Source organism: Aythya fuligula, chromosome 6, assembly GCF_009819795.1.
Source record: "Aythya fuligula isolate bAytFul2 chromosome 6, bAytFul2.pri, whole genome shotgun sequence".
Classification (NCBI taxonomy): Eukaryota; Metazoa; Chordata; class Aves; order Anseriformes; family Anatidae; genus Aythya; species Aythya fuligula.
In genome coordinates this window covers 24,589,469-24,604,690 of record NC_045564.1, presented here as the reverse complement: position 1 = coordinate 24,604,690, position 15,222 = coordinate 24,589,469, and the positions used below count along the sequence as shown (strand labels likewise).

General features: G+C 42.8%; 1 protein-coding gene across 1 annotated transcript in view; it reads right to left on the bottom strand.

Moving 5' to 3' along the window:
- Window positions 1–1,669: 1,669 nt before the first annotated feature.
- The window catches only part of ADCY5 (adenylate cyclase 5), a 213,023-nt gene continuing 199,470 nt past the window's right edge, over window positions 1,670–15,222 (bottom strand). The window contains exons 14-21 of the mRNA XM_032189803.1: window positions 14,951–15,115; window positions 12,813–12,988; window positions 9,005–9,031; window positions 8,086–8,218; window positions 5,934–6,197; window positions 5,423–5,627; window positions 4,457–4,581; window positions 1,670–2,572 (exon numbers count right to left, since the gene is read on the bottom strand). Coding sequence (XP_032045694.1) covers window positions 2,444–2,572; window positions 4,457–4,581; window positions 5,423–5,627; window positions 5,934–6,197; window positions 8,086–8,218; window positions 9,005–9,031; window positions 12,813–12,988; window positions 14,951–15,115 — 1,224 coding nt within the window. The 3' untranslated portion in view covers window positions 1,670–2,443. The remainder of the gene's footprint in view (window positions 2,573–4,456; window positions 4,582–5,422; window positions 5,628–5,933; window positions 6,198–8,085; window positions 8,219–9,004; window positions 9,032–12,812; window positions 12,989–14,950; window positions 15,116–15,222) is intronic.

Here is a 15,222-nt window from a genome sequence, read left to right as displayed (position 1 = left end):
GAGACGCTTTACCAGTGAAACAGTGTTTAATATAGTTAAATTACTTAAATAGATTTCAATTTCCATGGGAAATCATAACTGTATCCATTTTTGCAAGATCCAGAGTAAAGAGTGTGTGAATACCCCTTGAAATGATCATGACACACTGTCAACAATCACAGCTAGAGATACCGGGGACTTGAAATTTCATTGACAACACAACTTCATAAGATGAATCAAAAGGTAAGAAGACCGCAGACTTTCATAAAGCAGAAAGCAAACCTAAAAATGAATTTGTGGCAGGGAGGGAATGGAACTCAGTGAGGGAATAAAAGGGGTGGAATGGGGAAGAAATGCGTAATGGCGTGATGCAACTTAAGTATTTTGCAAACCAGGAGGGATGTAAAGGAGCAAAAGTATAGTACAAGGGCAGACTTGGCAGTTTTACAGAAGTCAATATACTATACTTTTCAGAGATGTTTCCTAGTGGAAGGGGGAAGGCAAGGGGCGATGCCATTTAAGCTCGTGCTTAAATGGCTTAATGCTAGGGTTATGCTTAGCAATATGGCAAATTAATTAAGACAGGCCCATGGATTTTCACTTGTTCTTGTTGTCAAGTAGGAAAAAAATAAATTACCACCACAGTGCAATCATTAAGCTGTTAGTACTACAATAATTCTGCCCTGAGAAGAGTGGAAAAGAACTTTATTAAACGTCAAAAGTTTGGAGTCACTTTTAGTGCTAGCCAAATTCAATATCAAAACTCTCCCCTCATAGAATATAAAAAATATAGCTTTTAAATTCTTTTCTTTTTTAATAAAATATCAAGGGATTCTTCTTTAATAGCTAAAAAAGGTACATAAATGGTAACAGTGAACTATTCATAAACCCCCACTAGTGATAAAGATGTCCAACACGATATCAATGGCACTGTATTTTAAGGTTGCTCACCTCATACACATTTGCCATCAAAACCTCTTTTTGAAGATCACCTAACTCCTCGGAACTGAAAATGTGTGACTCAGTTTAAGTAAGTGCTCTCTACAGGAAAGTCAACGTGATGCTGCAGTACATAGTTCTTTGTAATGTCAAATGGCAGTTACAATATCAGACAACTCTCATATCGTCAGGATTCTATTAATCCAGCTCTGAAAAATAATTATTTTTTTAAAGAAAAGTTCAAATCATCTTTTTTCTTATAAGAGTTCCTGTTACAGTTAATTAGAAGATTTGCTTAGAGCTTTTTAACTTGCTTGACAGATACTGTCTCATTAGCTAAAATTAATAGGTCCTGTTTCCATTTGTTAAGATGCCACCCTTTATATGAATGCTGCATTGAACAACTGTGTGACTACTCTTTTTTTTTTTCCTCTTCTTTGGGGTTGTAGATTTTTCTGGATTTTCTTTTAAAATGCATCTGATCCAGCCTGGAAACTCACCTGTTGTTGTTCGATTGTATAGTGATAATCTGAAAACTGCCAAGTCTGTGTTCAGAGTATTATGCACAAAAAACTACACAAAAGTCTAACAGGTTATATACACCTCCCAACACACCTCGGTGTGGTGTGGACAGCCTGCCTTCTAATTTATATATAATTTACAAAATATAGAATTTGGTATTTCTGTTAGATCTCCATGTTTTCAATATTACAAAATAAAAAATACAAAAAAAAAAAAAAAAACACAACAAATTTCAGGGGAGTTCCCTTCCCCCCCAACGTCTCTTGTTTACATCTAGTCTTTCCCATGTAAACTGATATATACCAAAGAAGAGCACAGAAGACTTTTTAATAAATATGTTTGTAGATCCATCATTCTTTATCTTGATCTTCCCCTTCGCAAGATGTGCCAGCTCCACTCCGCAGAGCAGTCATTTAGCCATGTAAAAGAAGGGAAAAGAGAAGGCCAGAGCTAAACGTCTTTTCACACTAAAACATTAATGATGCCATTCTAAAAGGCCTTTTTGTGTGTTGCAATGGTGGGTATCAATTTTGAAAGCCCATTCAAAACAGCTAATAAAAGCACAGTGGTACACTTCAAATAGCTGGCAGTATGGGATGGAAACATTATGGCAGTGCAAATCCATTCCAAAATAATGCTTTGTAGTGAATCATACATTCCTTCAACCAAGTAAATGTTGTGTTGCGTCAATAAATACTTAAATAGCTTCTTGTATCATCCTGTGGTAGCAGCCTCTTTTAAAGATTCCAAATTCTTATCTGTGAACGCCGTAGTACACATCTTTGGTTGATTTAGCACTCAGCCAGGAACAAATTGAAGATGGTTTCTGTTGATTGCATTTCATGATAGGTGGCCAAAGAGTTTGCTGATACCAGTTCTAGAGTCGCTGTGTGAAATTTCAACTGCGTTGCATTTGTAAGATTCACTGCCGAAAAGTGATTCTTCTCCGGTTCACAACCTTCTGTAATGCAAATTCCATCTCTGAGCGATGCTGCAGTTGGCGCTAACTGACCGGAGGCCCTTCATTTAGAAAGTAGGTGGTCATTTCTCCTTTGCCTTTGACCTTAATGACCCCTCGATATTCCAGCTGGTAGTTGTTGGCTGCTAGAACCTGGTACATGTCTGTGGTTACCTGCAAAATAAACAGGAATAAGTGTACGCTTGTCGTGCTTTTCATGCAATCTTTTCACTTGCTTCTGGAGTCGTCCTCAGGTAAAATTAAAGTAGGATCAATTGTTTTGTTTCTGAGTTGACTTTTTCATATCAATCACTGACTAAAGAATTGGCACAAGTTGCAAAACAAACTCAGACTTTTAAAGTCGAGAAACTACAGAAGCCGCACGGAGTACGGTATTTGAAGCGAACCATATTTTTCAAGGAGGTCACAGTATAAAAAGAAAGAAATAAGTCACATTTTTTAAGATGCACCTGGTAGTTCAGGATACTCAGCTGCACTCATTATGTCACCAAAAAGGTAGTAGGAAAATGGGTTAAAATACTTCAAAAGTCCTCAAAAATGGCTTTAAAAATTTACATAGTGGATATATAATTCAGGAGTCATTCAGGGGGCCGTTTTATGGAGGAGAAGGTAGTGGGCAATGAGAAAGAGCCAACTAACGGAACCCTAGCCAGCATCCAGAGCCTCTGGGCAGATGCCATTCAAAAATAATTATGCTGCAGAATAACAGAATGTTAAAGGCCAGATTTCATGAGCTGTTCAGGGCCTAACGAGACAGCAAGGTGTAGCATAGTGTTTTCTGGAGCCTAAGTAAACAAAACTGAACTTTTGGGTAAATCATTCCTCCCAGCTATCTAATTTGCAAAATCCTATCAAGCACCTTAACTAACCTCACCCCAAGCTTTTGAAATACAGCACTCAAAGTGCTTGAAGTTATTAGACCCACTGACAGCTCCATCACTCGTACTTTTCTCTCAGTTTCCCAGTACCTGGCTGTTACAGCAGATGCTATTCAAAAGCAAAACAGAACAAACAACAACAACAAACAAAAACAACAACAAAAAATCTTTGGGAAGTCCAATTCTGCCCTGTCTGAGTCACTCATAAACACAAACTCTAAGTACTTCACTAGCAAATGGACAACGTAAAAACAGCAGCAAATTCTTGCTAAATCCTATCTCTTCTATGGTGAATCCTGTCTGACTTTGTAATTTCTCATCCTTTTTCAGGTGGTTTTAAATATTTCCAGTTCTGGCTTCCTGCTGCTGTTATGTTGTTGCACTGATTTGCTTAACTCAAATGAAAGTTGTTCAGGGACTGTCTTGTGGGAAAGTTTAAAGGGCATTGGATAAATACTGATCAGTTAACTGACAGCTTACTTGGATGGAAATGGCATGGCTTCCCCTCTTGGATTTTACCTCAGTTACTCATTATTTTTACATCCCTTCAGTATTTTCCTAGGGAATGACAATCTGTAAATGGGCATTGGCTCAGCAAGAGCAGGACAACAAAACCAAATCAATAGAAAGGTGACTGCCTGAACGCCAGGGAGATGTTTGATTACAAGACAGTTTCCATTAACCCGGTTAACCGTCCCCTCTCTCCAGTGTTATATTCTCATTCCACTGACGTCTAGCTCCTTGCTAGCCTCACAACACAGATGGCACTGTGAACAGAGACGTGACATACAGAAATACATTGACACGAGCCCTTGAAAAAGAAAACAACCCACACGTGCATGTAGCCTCACAGCAAAGCCACCAGCGTGAGTGGGTAAGCATCCCAGCAGGACGGTGTGCCCAGTGCCACTGAGGCGCTCAGGGAAGGAGCTCAGCTCAACACAGAACTAAACAGCAAGGTTTTGACCCAAGGTTGCTACATTGGTCAAAATTAAAAGGCACAGCTTGATGCTATTACTAGCATTGCCCAGTTCCCTTTTCTTTCAGAGCTGTATAAATAAATATATGACCTCAAGGAATAAAATTCCAGTTCTAATTACATTCCAGAAGCCGTAAGCGATACAGGCAGTGTAAGTAAATTTTCCAGTGATTTCCTTACCTGAATCCTGTCAGGCACCCCTGTGCTGTCCATTCGGCTGGCTACATTCACCGTGTTTCCCCATATGTCGTACTGGGGCTTACGCGCTCCTATCACCCCAGCTACCACAGGACCAATATTGAGGCCTAGAAGGAGAGAAGAAATCCCACAATGCTCAGATCCAGCACAGGTGAACCACATGAAGCTTGAGGCAAGTTAATTTTCAGACAGTAAAAAGTCCTGAGGTTCATCAGTTCTAGCTGTGCTTTACCCTGACACATGAATTTGTTGCCAACAGCGGGGAAAGAAGCTTTAAAGACTAGTTGGCTTCTTTGATCAGTTATGACTGTCTGACTGGCAGCACTTGCTGCAGCTGCTCAATCCGCAGCTATTTTCCAGTACCAGATAGCAGGACAGGTGTTATTTGCCACCCTGTTGCCAAGCTAACTGCTCACTTGGATGTCAGCACAGGCTGTGATGCCAGGTAGATGCGAGACGGGCACTGCAGCATCCCGACAGCCTTCAAGTGCAAACCCCACACTCGACATCCTCACCTTTTCACCTCCTTCTACTTTCCTGTCTCTTTTTATTTCCTGATTTGACAGACAGCCTCATGCCCAACACCAGCTGTTGAACAGCAGGGCCTGGGACCATTGAGACTTTGGGCAGCGGAGCACGTCACAGGTGAAGCGGGCCCAAGCAGAACCACTGTGTGTGACCAGGCCATGATAAGAACTTCGCTGCACCAAAGCCCAACTGCTCCTGGTTCTCCAGGGAGCTTTGGTAATAACACTGCTGCCTTAACAGCGCTGCTCTGACATTTCACAGAGGCCCAAGCAGGCAGACTGTTATTTTTCTGTCACTGGGTACAGAACAATTAACATAATTACACAGCTAAGGTAACCTCTATGTTTTTCTCTCTCTGTGAGATCCCCAGCTCAGAATGACCGCTACTGGTATTCAATCCCGTGAACGCAGTGACATTACCTATTTTCATCTGGAAGTTGTTGAATGAATGTTCATTAATGTATTTCATTTGGTCCATTAATCTCATGGCAAAGTCAGCCAGAGCTTTGATATGTGTCTTCCCTTCCTTGTCGTAAGTGGAGTCATTGAGGCCTGATGCAGCCATGTATGTACTGCCAATGGTTTTGATCTTCTCCAGCTGCCGAAATTGGTCTTCACTTATGATCTGTTAAACATGAGAAGTGCAGAGAAACTGAATAGTCAGACAGATCCATGCTGTCAGTGTCCTTGCCAAGTGTCCTCCCTTGGTACAAGCACTACAAAACTCTAGACAGTCCCCATTACTCAAAGTACACAAGGAAAGGGGGCAGAGGAGGGAAAAGGGAGTGAAATAAAAAAAATAAGACTTCTAGAATGGGGAGAAATGAAACATGGCACAAGGATTCAGTAAGCTACCTTCCTTCATAAGTTCAGCAAAACCCAAATAAACTCAATCTGTTTGCTCTATCCACACGCATTTTCAGTGACTTACTTCATCAAAGTCGGCAATGATCTCGTTGAGCAGTCTCAGACACTCCACCCCCTCATTGTTGGCCTCCAGTTCCACATAAAACTCTGAGAAGTTGCTTATGGAGGCGAACATGACAGCCACACACTCGCAGGACTGGTAGTACAGTTCATCATTTCGCCGCTCCTGAGCTAGGAAATGGGCTGCCACGTCCTTTGGCAAAATGTTGTGGAGGAGGCGTCTGTTATAGGCCTGCAGTTCCTCCATTTCTTCTTTCTCCTCAGTGGCCTAGTTTAGGAGGGAGAAAAAGACACACTTATTCTTTTGGTAACTGCTCTAGAGGAAAGAAAAAAGCTGAACGTGAACTCGCAGGGAAGACAGAAATGGAGGGAAGTGGGGGAACAGCAAAGAAGGGCAGAGGCAGAGAGATGCAGGAATGAGTTTTGCAGTGGAAGATGTTTGTCTTTGTGTGCACATGTAGATAAAAGCCAAAGGGGCTCCCTACAGGCAGACACCAAAATCCATTTTTGCTACATTTCTAGGCACTGAATCAGGTAATAACTACAAGGTCTGTTCCTTCCGGGAACTCCACTACAATCCTAGCACCCATGAACAGACATCGCTGGCTTTCCTAGACAAGCACATAGGGCTTCAGGAGGAGCATAGAGGTGTGGGTACTGATAACTTTTCTCTCCCCAGTTACCTGATGGTTGCAGTATTTTTCGCCTTGTTTACTTTTTGCCATTTTGAATATTTCTGAGCAAAGAGCAATGGGGTCAGGCAACAAACACGGGGTCAGGCAACAGCTGGAGACTGCACACCTGGTACAGAGGACATGTAGAGTGATTTGGGTAATGGGAGCCCTGGAGAGCACCCTGTGTACAGCATGATCACCTTCAGCAGAGGCAGCAATCAAAATTCCCCTAACAATGTATAACATTTTGAAATGGATTTTATTCAATTATTACTATTATTATTTTTCCAGTGCCTCTTGTCATTGCTGGAGAGCTGGAGTTAAAAAAAGGGCAGAATGTCCTCGCTCTTTTGGATGCTGGCGTGGACAAACACAGCTTAGCCATCTCAACAGCCACCACAGAAGGGATTACCTCCCCAACATCCCTTACCCACATGTTGGCAAAGAGACAAGCAATAGTTGCAAAGCACTTTATGACTTCTCTGGTTTCTAAAACAGGAAACTGGAGGTTAAGTGACAAAGCTGCTTTCAGAAGGTATGTCCAGCCAGAACAAGAAAAACTCCTGGCTCTGCCTGGGGAAGCAATATGCTTCGGCCAGCTGAGCACAGACCTGGAACAGGCAAGCGAGCTCATCTCCTCCATTGTTTTACCATTTATAAACGAGGATAACAATGTTTACGTGCTTCCCAAGGAGCTTTAATTAATTGGTTCTTCCTCAGTGCCTCTTACTCGAACCACTGAGACCTATTATTAGAAAGATGTCCTGCTGTCCAGAAGGTAAAAAAATCTATAGAAAGCCTGCAGTCCTGTGGTCTCCCAGCTATGAGTCATGGGCAGAGCTGAGCCCTGTCCTGCTTACCTGAGAATCACACAGGACACCCTGACATCATTCACGGGCACATGTAGTGAAAATACTAACACTGAACCCAGGGATGGAAGCAAAGAGAGGCATTGTCTGTACCATGCTGGTTACCCAATGCCGCTGCCCAGGGGCTTAATGAAGATCGGACGTGAAGCCAGTTCTTACTGCTTAACAAGGTGGTGAATGAAACTGCAACTGTGAATCCTTCACATCTCTGAACACAGCAAACTAAAGTTGGCTGAACTCTGGGAAGCAAATCAACCGCGAATGTGAGCTTCTTACATTTACAGATTGTGTGATACTGCAGGTTCCTGCAACAGTGACAGGCTCAGGTGCCTGAGTTCATTAACCAAGATCTTCAGATCTACGATCTTTTATTGCAGGGACCATCCTAAGTGCACTTACAGGGAAACAAAGGGTTAAATTAAACAACCAGGATGTGAGGCACTCAGAATGAGAAGTACAAAAGGAGAAAGGAACATTACTGGTACGCCCAGCTAGGTGCCAGGTTCAGATTAAATTCAAAGGCATTTTATAACACTGAAACTTGATAGTAAATAACTCAGTAGTTATGCTAACACCAAAGACTATTCCTCCAACACAGCAAACACCCACTAACCTGGAGTTTCCAGAGGAAATCAAGCCTTGCAGTGGATTCCACTTGCTGGGCATGCAAATACAGTGCCAGGACAAAGACTGTAATGATGACAGGGGTGACAATCTTCAGCGCGACTCGTGTCATCACTGGCGAGCTGCAGCCAACAAAAGAGCAGAATTTCCCAGTTATTCTTAGTGTGGAGGAACACAGCACACTCCCCCGTTCTCACCTCAAGGCTAACTAACCACTGAAGAAAAGGCTTTTCTCCTTCCCTCTGTAGCCCATGTTGGTAAAGGGAAAACGATACCTGAAATAAGCTCAGGACTTTGACTTACAGGTGCTGGTTTCTGAAGCAGGACTTCAAAATCAGAAATTGAATCCAACTTCTTAAAGTGGGTTAACAGCAATGTAAAAGCCACTTTCAAGAGAATAGCCATATGTGCTATGCTTGGCAAAACTGAAATGCTGACAGTTCTTCAGATTGTATTTACCAGGTCTCTTGCCTTGCCTTCCCCAGCCTCCGAAGTCTGGAACCGTTCTACGCTTCACATTTCGCTAATTAGACAATTTTAATGACTTTTGTCTTATAAAAAATCTAAAAGCTGGAAGGAACATTAAGATACATTCCCAACCCTTGTGACAAGCAAGTAAACAAAAATTGTTTGAATTACAGTTACACAGCATGAAAATATCATTGTGATAAAATCTTTAATTTGTAACTACAAGATCTACGAGACGCTCTGCAAAGCAAGTTCCCACAGGAAAGAGGATGCTCTGAGAGGAGCTATTGAGACAAAAGGGCAATACTCAATCCACGTAGGGTATGTGTGCTGTATTGCACTGGATCACAGTGGTGCATACATGCTGATACTGCACCTTGTGAACAGAAAATGCCTTCTGACACAAACCCATAAAAATACATCATGCCAAAGTGACTCACCATGGTAACGTTGCATTTGCTGACACGCTGCAAAAAAGAAAAGAAAACAAAACACAAAAACACAGACAAGGTTAGTAGAGCGGTGTGCTTCCTCTAGCACTCGTCCTTCTGTACCTAACGCAAGAGTACCTCTGCAATGTGGCACCTCTAACGCTGTGCGGGGCTATAGCCCTTTTAAAACAGAAAAGAGCAAAAAGACTGGGGGAGAGAAAAGGTCGCTGTCTGAGCTATGCTCGAAGATCCAGAGTGATGGTGCAACATGGTTAATTTAGTTAAAACATCTAAGGAGCACTGAGAGTCAGAGAATCGTTTGGGATTTGAATGTCAGTGTGGGATATTTAGCAAATGCTTGTGCATCTGTCACTACTTCATTAGGTCAGGCAGAAAGCGATTGATCTGAAGAAGGAAGCTTTTGGTTAACATCTCGTGAGGGTTAGCTGCCTTCTTCCCCACACGTTGTAAGCCGGAGGCATGCCTAACTCCTTTACCTCTGGCACTATCCCCTTTTTCTGCCAGTTGCTCGTCTCCAGTGCTGCACCTCGCTATGGGTACTGCACGCGAGTGCACTAAGAAAACCCTTATGCAGGCTGCTGTTACTATTCTTTATGCTGCAAAGGGCTCCTACGAAGCAGAGCTGCTGAAGATGGAGGGTGTGCTTTTCTTACAGTGAAAGGATGGAAAAGAGCTTTCTGGTAGGTAGTAGTTGGCTGAGTTCCCGACTGATTGATTGCTTAATGCTGCTGGTTTCTTCTCAAGAGTGGGCGGAGTATTAGGTGGCCGAGAACCTCGTATATGTATCTTTTAAAATACTGTTTAAATGGAAAGAAAGAAATCAGTGGTAAAATTACTGTATTGTCATTGACTTGTGGCTTTGCAGGCTACTGATGGGATACATCTTTACCTTGGGAAACTCACGTTTGTCCAAAGAGCATCAGACCAGAGTTTGCTCTCACTACGGTGTCAGAGCTAGAAATGATCAAAACTGAAATAGCCGAGGGAGCCTTGCTGAGCATAAAACTAACAAATAAAGCCATGGTTGCTCTCTAACCTTGTTTGCTCCAAGACATTTTTTTCATCTCTGAGCATGGAATTTCTTCTGACACAGATTTTGCAACCCGTGTTGTCTTGCACATGATCTATTGCGAGGCCTCCTGGCGAGCTCCAGCACTGACCACGTAGCAAAGCCCAGGTTGTGTCTGGCTCTGGACCCAGGCTGAGAGCCCTGGGGCCAGCAACTCCCACGCTAAAGGATGGAGCTAGTTGGAGCTGGAGACGCTCACTGCATGCAGCATGAGTCTCCTGCTCTCCTAAATCACTGCCTGGCTGAGGATGACTGACTGCCTCATTATCACTCAGTCTTATGACAAGATGGGGCAGATCTGACCTTTTTTGCTGGGCCTGCTGCTCAATGCGGGTGCTGTGCTTCCTCTAAAATCCTCAGCAGTAACACAGACTGTAAACCGCAGCAAATCCAGCATTTATACAAAACCTTTGGCTAACTGAAAATGCCCAATGCAAGCAATAATGGGAGTTGCACTGCTCCCCATGGGACAGACGTTTCCAGTAGGAGATAGCTCTTTAATTACTGGAAGATAAAATAGCAAGAAACTCACTAAATACATTCCTGTTCAAAGTTAGATGCACGTTTTTAGCAGGAAGAATGACTGATTTGGGGGACAGCTCCTATAGGACAGCAGCATCTCTGGGCTTGATGAACAAATTGCTGGGCAAAGCTTTTTAGGCTCCCCTAAGCTGAAACCTAACTGAGAAGCCCACATTGGTCCACCACATCTTTAAAACCAATGCATTTATCTCCTGCATGGGGAAAAGGTAAGACGGTAGAGCTCTGTGCATCCAGTTACACTTCATGTGTCACTGTGCTGGTGTGTCACTCCAACCAAGGCTACCCAGTCCCAACGTGTTACCGTCAGCCTTTCAGTTGCTTGCATGCTGTGTTGGTTTGTACACAGAAGTGTGAAGCGACATCTGCATCGCTTCTAATTAGTCAGAGCACCATAATGACTGCAGAGCAGACAGTAATTATGTCGCTACAACAGGCACCCAATTAAAGTAGTATGAGGTCATGCTTTTTTTTAATATCAGCTGGACAATAAGGTACATCTCTGAACTCCATGTTACATGCTGAGCTCCCGTCTTGCACAACGCACAAATGGACTGCCAGACTTTGAGGCATTAAAAAGCGGTCCGTGGAGCTCTCAGGACAAAACAAATACCATTTAACGAGAGAGAATACAGCACCACAGAAAGTTATTTCTGGGAAAACCTGCTAACCTTCTCCACTCTATTACTGACATTTTGATTGTGGAGTGACGTAAATTATACTACTAAGTGCTGTAATTTCACTTAGTGCTTGACTTACAAGAATGAAATGATATTTGGGATATAAAATGCTTTTATTTCTCTAATTGTGTTAGAAAATGATAAATAGCTTCCACTGTTGGAATACACACCATCTGCAAAAAAAGGAAGGGAAACCTCATTCTCCCCGTACCCCTGCAGAAAGCTCCAATGGGTTTCCTACACAATTTAATTTGCGTGACTTAACAAAATAATTTAAGTGATTACTGCAAAAGGATATAAAAGCCATACATCCATTAATTATTAATGGCTGCCCAGGAATGTTAAAAATCATGGAACATTTATGTGAAGGACAGAAGTAACCAGGTGCATCGAGTCAGTAGGGTTTAATGACCCTCAGGAAATTTGAGCAATTGCATCAGCTACTTCATAACACACAAAACAGCACAGGGTCAGGGGCATATCCTCAGCCACCCTCCTGTCTCAAGACAGGAGCAACCATAGGTACAATCCTTACAGATGTTTCACCTAAATTGGCCTTTAAACCATCAGGATTGGACATGTTACAATTGCCCTGCTGGGTTATCCCGTTGCTTACCAAATCTTTACTATTAAAGAATTTCTCAGCATCTGTGCAAATACTTTGGTATGATTCAAATTCACGTTCTACCCACACCTGAGCACAATTGTTGCCCAAGAGGGGAAATAAAAAAAAAAATTAGTTAACATAACAATACAAACTCCCAGTGAGAAATGAAACCTGTGGCGGAGGGAGTGTTTATGAATGTGCCTAATTTACCTCCCTGACATGACTTTCAGGAGAGGGGTACCCATGTCAGTGGATGGTGGTTGCAACCATGATCAATATGGCCTTTGCTTACAAACTACCTTTTGTAAGCAAAAAGGTAACTGGATACTCCCTCTTAGCCCAGGTCCCTCGGTGGGGAATTGTGCTGTGATGCCAGCTTTTCAAATGCAGACACATGCCCAACAGCAGCAAGGAGATCACTAGCCAAAAGTCAATTATATTTTTCGGGTGCACTACAACAGATGCACAAATATCTCAGTGGTTCATTACCACACCCCTGAGCCACCTCAAATTTGTAGGGGATTTTTTTCTTGAGAGAAAAACATTTCTATATTGAGAGTGTATTACCAGAAGAAGTGAGAATGACTAACTGCAGCTCCCCATTTCTGGAAGAAAAAAAAAAAAACACAGATCCACTCTGATTGCAGTTATATTTTGTTATTAATAGAAGGTTCATTAGTCAAGTTCCAGAATAAAAAGGTCTTAAAGGGAACTGTGATCTCCTAATCTTCAGAGGTGGAGAGCAGCATAGACAAACTTTAATTTACAGCCTGCCTGCCCTGGTACCATGCACTTCCCTTGCTTGCACCATAGCCTTGGCACACCCATCCACCTAATGTCTCACTGAAATCACTGGGTGAAAGAAATTAGGTGAAGATTTCAGAAGTGAAAGGCACTTACTAGGTGTTAGCTGTAACCAGGAGATCTGCATTGTCAAAAAGGTTCACCCCTGGCACTTCCACAATGAGAACATATATAAATTCAATGAATAACATAAGGATCAGTTTTCCAATACAGCTGATCTGAAGGAACACAGAGCAGGCCAGGAGACTCAATAAGACACTGTAGGTAAAGTACTGTATAAAGACAAAAAGGGGGAAAAAACAGAAGAGAGATGAATGTCAGCTGGATAAACCAAAACTGAAAACAAAGGAAACTAAACAGAGGGATAGAAAGGGATTGGGACTCATGTGGTTGGGCTGAATGAACATGTAGACTTGGTTCTGCTTGTGGGATCCTCCAACACTGCAGGAGATTTAAGTGTTAAATCTGAACTGATGGAGAGAACAAATCTAGCATTCCTTATCAGGCATTATTTGCTTTACACTCGGGAGTTGTAGGGCTCACACCTATAGACACAAGGTTGTGGTGTAGGCTCACCCTGGACGTGGCTGTTAAATTAGCAGAAAGCCCCATCCAGTTATTTTGGAATACTCCGTGTTTTGAAGTCAAATTTGGGTCCCAAATCTATGTACTGCACATTACACAGGACCAAGGGTATTATGAATTCCCCTGTCAGGACTTACAGGCAACCGCTTGAGGCCAAATGGAAAGTATTGCCCCTGCTGATGTGACGCACTGAACCCATTGGCAAAATATGAGCTGGACGTGCTTCTACCAATGCCCAACACTGTGATCTTTTTTTTTTTTTTTTTTTTTTTTCCTGCCAGCAGCTGCAAAACCAGCCCGTGTATGTGTGGTAGCTCAGCCTGCTGCCACACCTTGCTTTAGCAGTCACCAGGGTACAAACTTCTGCCAATCTGATAGCTGAATGTTTACCATGCCAGTGCTTTCCAGTGTGATTGCAGGTTGTGAGTATCGCTCCTGGGAAAGCTGCTATAGGTGTAAAACCAAAGAGGTACGTTATCCAGCTCATCGCCTCCCAGCTATCAAACCCGTGAAGCTTTAAGTTTCCACTCTGTCCAGACAGGCCTATTTCTGGCCTAACAACTGTACCCATCTTTTCAGTTAAAAGCAAACCGTGGTTGAAGAATAAATATGCTCGTGTTCTGAGCTCATTTATTAATAGTTAATTGCTGATATATTCAATTTGAGAAAATCACTTGTACAGCTTGTTATTTGACTCTTCAATTTCTAGAAAATGTGTGGGTGTTCCTTGTGGCTGAGGTAGGATCCCCCCACCTCTGAAAGCACACTGGGAGCAAGAGGCACCTCCTGTACCAGCTCCAACATCTGCCCTGCAGAGTGCCGGGGAGGGACTCCTCCCTCCTTCGCCCATCGAACAGCAGGAGCTGCCTCGATGCTGTGTTAGCATTCCCTGCACGCGGAATGGCTGCTCCCCATTGATTATAACCCCTCTTGTCCTGAACCAGCACTCCTCACCACATTCTGATGAGTGCAGGCTATTTCCAGTTTTCCACTGTGCCGGATTTTGCTCCTGGGTCTTTCTGCGGACACACCAGGAGCCTCTGCGGGGTTGAAAGTCACACTAATGGTGGTCTCGAAAACCTCACTGAATCAGACTCTGGCAATATTCCCATCAAATAAAATTGAAACAAATTCAGTGGGATACCAGGGCTTTCAGTAGCACCCTGGACACCTGTATGGTTACAGATAGGCCATAAATCTGAAAAAATTATAGCATAAATCCAGATGGTTTTGCCATAAATTCTGCCTGCATGCTAGTGAGATTTTTCCCCTCACTTTTCCATTTGCAGCAGACAATACACATAGTGGCCATGACACATAAACTCACAGAAAGGTCTTGAATAGCTATGCAAAAGGATGATTTTTTTGGCAAAGTATTCTACCACTGTGTAAAATGTATTTGCTTTTTGCCATTAAAAACAATTATAAAAGCCTACCGATTATTCAACCGTGAAGGAACTTAAATGTGGCTGTGGACTCCTGATAACAACTTCAGCCACTTAAGTTTGTGAGTAGTGGCCTGCATCAGCCTTATAACATCAGTCAGTAGCAACCTCCTTTCCTCTGAACCACCACCATTTAGCACACAGTTTTATAGCCCCTTCTCAGGTGAAGCTCTGCAGCCCCCCTTTTTTTTTCCCAAGCAATACCTCTGGAAAGTTGCAGTTAGGCAAAGGACTGTCACAGAATCCCTGCAATGTGCCCAGGCTGTAGTTGGAAGTCAGGTTGCTGATAAGGCATATATCCACCCGGTCAGGAGTGATGTTGTATTCTGCAGCCATGCAGCTGGCAAGATCCACAGTGCTGCACATGAACTGAAGAAAAAGATGGTATTAAAGGCACACACAAGGAGAATAAAATCAAATAGTTTCTAACAATTAAAAAGCGTCTTGAAAATGGCTGTAGCAGGGGAATAATCAAC